This window comes from Copidosoma floridanum, unplaced genomic scaffold (assembly GCF_036245765.1).
Source record: "Copidosoma floridanum isolate Cflo_tuat_1 unplaced genomic scaffold, Cflo_Japanese_pri ptg000029l, whole genome shotgun sequence".
Classification (NCBI taxonomy): Eukaryota; Metazoa; Arthropoda; class Insecta; order Hymenoptera; family Encyrtidae; genus Copidosoma; species Copidosoma floridanum.
The window spans coordinates 2,082,384-2,090,012 of NW_028321906.1; the positions used below are offsets into that span (position 1 = coordinate 2,082,384).

The 7,629-nt window shown below is 42.9% G+C and overlaps 1 protein-coding gene across 1 annotated transcript; it reads left to right on the plus strand.

Annotated features, from left to right (window-relative positions):
* The first annotated feature begins 228 nt into the window (after positions 1 to 228).
* LOC149373661 (klarsicht protein-like) lies at positions 229 to 7,045 on the plus strand. The gene is made up of 6 exons (XM_089596059.1): positions 229 to 307; positions 1,186 to 1,367; positions 3,316 to 3,479; positions 3,896 to 4,097; positions 4,206 to 4,603; positions 6,227 to 7,045. Exons 1-6 carry the CDS (start codon positions 229 to 231, stop codon positions 6,510 to 6,512), a joined length of 1,311 nt encoding a protein of 436 aa, XP_089452185.1. The 3' UTR covers positions 6,513 to 7,045.
* The last annotated feature ends 584 nt before the right edge of the window (positions 7,046 to 7,629 follow it).

A 7,629-nucleotide genomic window follows, 5' to 3' on the forward strand; every position in this document is an offset into this window, starting at 1 on the left:
ATAAATTATATTTCTCAAAAACTTCTGAACTTTGATTGACACATTAAATGTAATATTTTATATTTCATACCACAAATTTTTTCCACGTAAACATCAAACTTGGCAACATAGAGTCTAACAACTTGATTTGTATCGGCAAAACAATAAAACCTACTGTTGATCAGTATGTAAAATATAGCATCTAACAAATTAAAATGTTTTCAAATTGAATACAAAAATTACGACAACATGATGGTATTTTCACCTCCTCCAAAGCAAAATGAAATGCAGTGCCAGTACAACAACCTCGAATTTCCTATACGCATCGGTAATTCCGAAGCAAAGGTTTTGAGAAACAAGCGTAGACAGGGAAGTATAAGAAGCCGCGGAAAAACTAAAATTCCTACAAATCGTCCCTAAATAAACATTTTACATTGGTTCGAAAATGAGTTGCGAGCTCGCAGTGTATCGTGTACACGTGTACTCGACAACAAAAATCAGAGTGTGCACGCAACCCAGCCAACGTAGGAATTGTGCAGTTGTGTAAATGTGCTATTAAGCCAATCCAGCTGTTATTCTCTGAAAAAAATCATACACACCCGGGAACCTCTATGCACTGCCCCTAGAATGTTGGTCAGGAAAAACTCGCATACTCCGGCATGCACGCTTTGCAGCTAAGCATACGTTTCCTTAATTGCCTGAGGACGCGCTCCGCCGAGAATAGAGCGCGTGGTGGTCGGCAATTATAACTGGCCGCTCGCTATCTGCGCTCCTTGTATTTATATTTCACTGATCAGAAGGAACAATTAGACGTGTGTTTCGCTAGTTGTTGTTGCAAAACACTCGCGTGCAATTACGTCAAAGACTGTAGGCGACCCGTTTTAGACTCGCCTACTTTATGATTCGCTGAAGGAATCACATTGCAAATTGCGACAAAGAAAACTGTAAATGAGTAAACAGAGCGTCAGAGTGTTCGCATTGCGAATCTTCTCGGAAGTTAGCCCAGATTCGCTTCTGAGAGTACGTATTTAAGGATCTTCCGCCTTTTTATCCAATCTCAAGTACAATGGGTAACAATTAAATCATTTTAGGCAAGGGAGTAGGGGTACTAAGAGTGAGAATTAGATCTCGCGCTCAATCTTAGGGAATAGAAGGGAAAGCCACGCTCGTCCGATTAACATTTGCTCTTGTTTTCTGTGGTTCCAGGCTTGATGGAAAGATGGGAGTCGCTCTCTCTGAGAGCCGAGGAGGCACAGAAGGTCAACGCGATACACCGGGAGATGTCGGCCATGAAGATGGAGTTCTGCGCGGCGCACGATCGGTTGATGGCTCACAGGGTTGTTCTCGAGGAGCCGCACGTCATCGAAGATCGCATCAGTCGGATTACGGTAAGACCACAGTTTAGTATAATTTCCTGGTAAACAACACGATGAGATTGAGTTTTCCGACTCATTTGATCCAAGTAAACCAAAATTTATTATTACTTACTTTTTGCCTAACCTCATAATCTAAATATGGCAGTATGTATTTCCGGAATCATTGATAAAAGACGACCATTTGCACATAGTTGCATCTCATATTTGAGCAGTATTATAATAATCCTCAAGCAAACAAGTATAATTACACGAATCTGCTTTACTATGCGAGGGGTTATCCATCGATCAGAGTCGCCTACTCGTCATTTCCTGTGTTTTCCGTTATTAATCAAAGTCACCTAGAACTCGAATCTCTTGCTCTATACGACCCTTACGAGTCCGTGGAATCCCTATGTACACTACGTGTTCGAAAAAAAAAAAACTGAATCCCGAGGAATTCCCTGATGTAGCGATTATTTTTGGCTCGCGATCGACTCGACGATTTTTCCAGGAGAAAAACTGGTTTCCGAGAACAGGTGGCGATGATCGAAGGGCGAGACCGGAGCAACTGGTTTGACGCGTTGTCCAATCTCGAGAACAAGGGACAGAGAAACGAAGGAGGTTTTTTCTTATGGACTTTTCCTTAACGTCAGTTTAAGTCTTTTCTTTGGTGGGACTTTGGTGTTTTGCGAGTGAAAGTTCGGCGCGTCTTCTTCCGAGTGGAAACGAATACCCGGACTTTGCGTGTTTGCGATTGGGAAATAACATGTGGATTCGTGACAGGTGGGATTGTTATTTCGCACTTGTGTCTTGCATCGGCACGTGGATGCACATCCGATCTCGCGATGCCGTGCTTTTGACCCCACTGCGTGATTGATGCGCCTTTTGAAGAATTTTGAAGTCGTGTCCATGGCCAAACTCTGCAGAACGTAATTATCATTAGAGGGGAATCGTGGTGAAACGCTCGTTCAAGCTCCGCGTATTCCTGCCAAGGAACAATCACTTATACCTTGGACTCGGCTTTCTTTTATCGACAGAATTTAGCATTCCGGTGGATCGCGAGTGGATATTGTACTTTCTAAACATGAGCTCGCGCATTTCCTCGAATCACTCGTCCAAGGAGAAAGTATTGCGTCACAAAAGAGAAAAACTCGCTGGCACAATGTGCAGTCGCGTGTCTCGTTGCCTTCTCTTTTCACCGATTGGAAGAAAGAGCCAGACCTTCCACATTGGCAATTAAAGCAAGACGTCGCACATTACGTAAAAGTGGCCGAAAAGCACCGATCGCGATGAAGAAAAAAACCAGAAGCGCTCACGCGATCCTACATCCATACCAACGGGGGATGCGTGCGTGGTTTTTCTCCTCCAGTCGAGATGGTTTCGTTTGCGCGGAGATCGGGTGATTACCGCAGCGACTGGCTGATTAACGACCGGCTCGCGGTGAAAGTTTGACGAGCCGAGCGCGAGTTTGATGATTCGCGCGATGCAGGGATAAGAGATCTCGGTAGCTGCGATGCGCGATAGCGAACGTTTTACGCGGTCCTTTGTTGTACGCGTACTCTGGTCAGGAATTTCAATTGGAAAGTTCTCGGTTTCATCTCCGATCGGTCTGATGACAAAGTTGCCATTAAGGCCCAAACATTGCACTCATAATACTCGTCAGACGAACCGAGTAAAGTGATCGTGCGCACTGGCTGATTGACCAACTAAACCAACTAAAATTTCGTGGATTAAAGCTCACCATTTATATCCCATAGTGTTTACCTACAATCAGGCAACGTGAGTGAACGTCCTAAAGGTTTATTTGGCAGGACACGCTAGACTATCCTCCATACCTATAAACATCATTTGATTAAAAAAAATACGAGCACATGCGAGCAATGTTAAAAAATATACGCAAGGGTCGATCGATCGATCGAGCGGTAGTGGGGACAAGAAGCGTAGGTATTTATAAACAAATGTTGTGCTCAAATGATTTCAGAACGAATTGGCTAATTTAAGAGATCGAAAGCCGGCCATGCTGGCTTTGAACGTTTCAACACATCGTCTCATCACGGATCTCGGTCAAAAGACGTCGCCTACATTTGCCGCCCTAAAGGATGGAGTTGCGGATCTGTACAGGCTCTGGGACGAGGCCTTCCAAAAGTGAGTCACGAGTTCAATTTTTTTCGCTGCACATAATTTCATCGCGACATATAGGAACCATCATTTGTTGAAAATGACCGCACCTATGAATAAACGCACATATTCATTTCACGGTGAAGTAAAAGTTCTAGCGAGTCGTGTTTTTTAATGTTTGTTCACATTTCACTTAAACATACAAAAACGTGATCAATACAAAAGGCGTTTGGCGTATGCAGGCAATTCACGGTATACGGTCCGGGAATGCAAGCTCTCATCTTACTATTGCAGGGTTAGATACGAGACGATCAAACTTTACCGTGCAGAAATATTTTACCGAGACGTCGTTTTGCAAAATCAAACAAATCGAATGAAAACTAAAGAAACAGTTTGGTTAAGAACGTAAGAACGCAAAAAATAAAAAAAAAATCCGTTCCCAGGGGTAACCAGCAGCTGTGCGCCTTACAAGCGATTCAGCAGTTCGGGATGCGCCTCACGGAGCTGCAGAGCGCCCTCAGAAGGGACAAGGACACGCTGGCCGTTCTGGATGCGGCTCTCAAGGCCGGAGCCACGATGGAGGTCGCCTCCTCGGTCAAGGACGTGGCTCGGCTACTTTCGGAGAAGCACGAGGTCAACAATCAGGTAAGACGTGCTTGCGTATACATTTCCAGACGAGAATTGCCAATAAGTTATCGGCAAAGCCAACCATGGGAACGACCCTTCTGACCCAACGCTCGTTCTCCCCTCCAGCAATCAGTCGTCCCAACGGACACCAATGCCCCGGGTGGAACCGGTGGTGAAAACCAGACCTCGTTCGCCGACTCTATAGTCCTGGTGGGTCACGAGGGCGGCTCGCTCTCGGACAGTGGGATCTCGGACAGCGGCAGTGAGCAAGAGCTGAGCGAGCGCGAGCGCCGACTGGCCGCCCTGCGTCGGCTCACCCGTACTCTGGAGTCGCAGCTGGCACCCGAGAGCAGCGACGACGGTTTACTGGCTGAGCTCTGGAGGCGCGTCGAGGAGGCTGAGGCCGATCTCAGGGAGCTGCAGAGTCAATGCCGCGAGCTTATCGTGCGCACCGCCGCCAGTGTCGAGGCCAGGGCCAATGCTGCCAGGCCCATCAGCGTGTACATGAACCACCCCGTGCCCAGGTTAGTCCTTTGTACCTTACTCTGATTAAAGCCACAAGCTGATTGGTTTGTCCTTTCTATTTACATGAGGGTCAGACTTTTATCAGATTATTACATACCTACGTGGGAATCCTTATATATCGTGTTACAAGGGTTTGGACAGTAGACTAAATTTCACAAGAACCTCTACCTTACTTTTGTCCTGTTCATTTTTTTACTACTCATTTCAATGCACTAGTGAAATGATTAGTGGACACGAAATACGACAGATCACTTTTCTCTCGACTTTCTCAAATATAGTTTTTACAATACCAAATAATTCCTTTAAAAAAGCAGTTTGCATATAAACTTAATTGCTTAAGGTCTATAGCATACTTTTAGAGTTAAAGTCAACTTCTTGACGATTCCCGCATAAGTCTAAGCGTTTAATTCGTGAATTTTTGAAAGTAATATTCTCGTAAATTATGTCAATGGCCTTAGTATTTGTTAATTACAAATAAGTTTGGCATACTTTATTAACGTAATCTCTGAATTTCATAGACTTTTGTCAAAAATATACATTAGGTATACTTGCTTATACATTTGTACTGGTCAACTGTGTACAATGTATATGACAGAGATGAACATGACTATTTATTGCTCTTATTCGAATACGGTCAAACAAAACCACCATAAACAATGGCTGAGAACGAATGGAATAAGAAACATGTTTCTGTGATTATAAATAATCAAGATTCTCCAAAAACCCTATATTTTTATTGTAATTGTTTTCTATTAAAAGTTTCATTTGATTTGTAACAAATAAATGCAAGATTACATTTTTCATCATCGTAACTGGTTTAATCTGCCCGTGCCAAATGAGCCACCTGAACAAATACGCTCAACTCGTAGGGTAAAAATGTCCATAGTAACTACTTTACTTTTAACTTAAAAATATTATGTACGGTTAAGTAATGAACTTCCAAATCTCTACATAAATTTTTTTTAACGTTGAATTAATAATCTAACAATTTTCATTATTTGTATTAGCCATTCGGGATAATTCACTCAATTAGCGTTTGCTTTTACTACGCCCAGAAGGGCCCCTTCTCTACGATTTTACGAATATCTTGTTAATTTTGTATCAGAAGATTTCAATAAAACAAATTTAATCTCCAGTTCTACCTTTGAATTGCATCAACTAAATATATAAGTTGAGAAGAGAATTCTTCTGCAGTATAAGATCTTCTTTTCGCTCGTATTTCAACCGTTAACTATTTATTTATTGAATTAAATTTTAATGAACAAATTAATTTGAATTGTAGATCGATTGGTACTTCCCAACTAAGTTAAACTATTGATTAATGGGCATTTAAATTTTGAATTAAATTAAATGAAAGGGAACCATAATTTCAATCAATACAAGGTTCACACTTTATCAATTTTGTGATGTCATCTGTCAATATCGATAACCGATGATATCTATTATGTAACGGCTTACGTACACACTTCTGTGCGTGCGTATTATATATGCCAAACAAGTTGTAATTATAAATTCCATAGTTTTTAAAAAAGTCCTAAAAACTGAAGTCCTACAAATTAATATTGTCAACGCGTTCAACTTTTCTGAAAAAAAAAATGACTCAAGCCATTCATCACTTGCAGCAAACGCAAAAAGATCCCGCAGCTCGAGTCTCTGACACTAACAAAAGTCATGAGTGAGGCCCGTCCGACAACAGCCACAGCCACGGACGACCCAGACAGCGAGCCAAGCGTGCCCCGCAGCTGGGTCTGGCGCATCCTGCGCGCTGCCCTGCCCTTCCAGCTAGCCCTGGTCGTGCTCTTCTGCGCCGCCTGTCTACTCGAGCCGCACTGCTGCGAGGCCAGCAACTCGCTCAACCTATCGCTGACTCCGCAGCTACGCTACGTCCGTGGACCACCTCCAGTTTGAACGGTTACACCTGGTCCCGAGTACGCTCATGTCGCCGATGTGGCGAGTCACGCAACTCGCCCTCGCCTGGCGATTTTGACGATGGAGGTGAAGGTGGTAGCCTCGAACCAAGTTTCTTGGCTTTGAAGAGCTTTGGGGTCTTTGGTACAGGTCAAAAGGGGGTAAGTATGCTCGTTCACTGCACGAGGATACCAAGAGCTGCTGTGCCTACAATTACGATGGTGGGAAGAAGGAAGTTTACAGACGGAGCTCCATGTGGAATGTCTACGTGCCTTTGAATTAGGGGTCCGAGGTTTTTGTTTGGAGGCGTAGAGGGAAAGAGAGTGAGGGGTTGGCTGGTGGAGGAGAATCTTACCAGCCCCCGGAGGTACGTCACGCTGTTTGGGGGTGCCGTGCTTCCGGTCGAATTCGCATTTTCAGACTGACTGATGATTAACATATTAACATTAGAGACTTAATTCTCAAGCTGTACCGCTTGTTGTGTGGGAGTGAAAATTTTGAGGGAAACGAATTTTGGTCTGTCGATGAGCCTGAAAGTGCAGATCTTAGGTGTGGCGTCGATGATATCGGGACGTCGTGTTATACCTACACGTTATGTTAATCGTTTGTCATGAACAAGTAATTGCGATTGGTCAGTGATGAGTTGATGGACTGATTTTATCAATCGATTACTTATTCACGGCAAATTGAGAATGATTTTTTGCAGAAATGTAGAAAATGTAGAAAAGTGAGATAGAAAAAAAAAAATAAGCAAACGTACGATAGTTATGAAAGAAATATAAATCAGGGGCATTTTTTTACGAAGTAAAAGTAAGGAACTATATATATGTATCGTATAGGACTAGAGCAATAAGTTTGAGCTTATGAATCCGTGCCAATTTTAATGTAAAGTCGAAACAAGTGGCTCAATATGATGCGCTAAAGTGCCTTGATTCACGGATATTTTCCAAAATGTGGCCTAAAGGAAAACAGTTTTTGCTCTCGCTGTACATAATGTATCAAAGTTTTTGTCCCTGATAACATTAAGAGATACATTTGTCGTGTACACTGCAAATTTCGTTGAGTCAGAAAGATGTACATCTATTTTTGAGTGATTACAGAAAAAAATGTACAGGAA

What these genes read in the sequence shown, in the direction of transcription:
- LOC149373661 (XM_089596059.1), top strand. Translation starts at nt 229, where the DNA reads ATGATGGTATTTTCACCTCCTCCAAAGCAAAATGAAATGCAGTGCCAG. An exon ending in CGAATTTCCTATACGCATCG is followed by an intron (nt 308 to 1,185) that starts GTAATTCCGAAG and finishes CTGTGGTTCCAG; the next exon opens with GCTTGATGGAAAGATGGGAG. An exon ending in ATGAACCACCCCGTGCCCAG is followed by an intron (nt 4,604 to 6,226) that starts GTTAGTCCTTTG and finishes CATCACTTGCAG; the next exon opens with CAAACGCAAAAAGATCCCGC.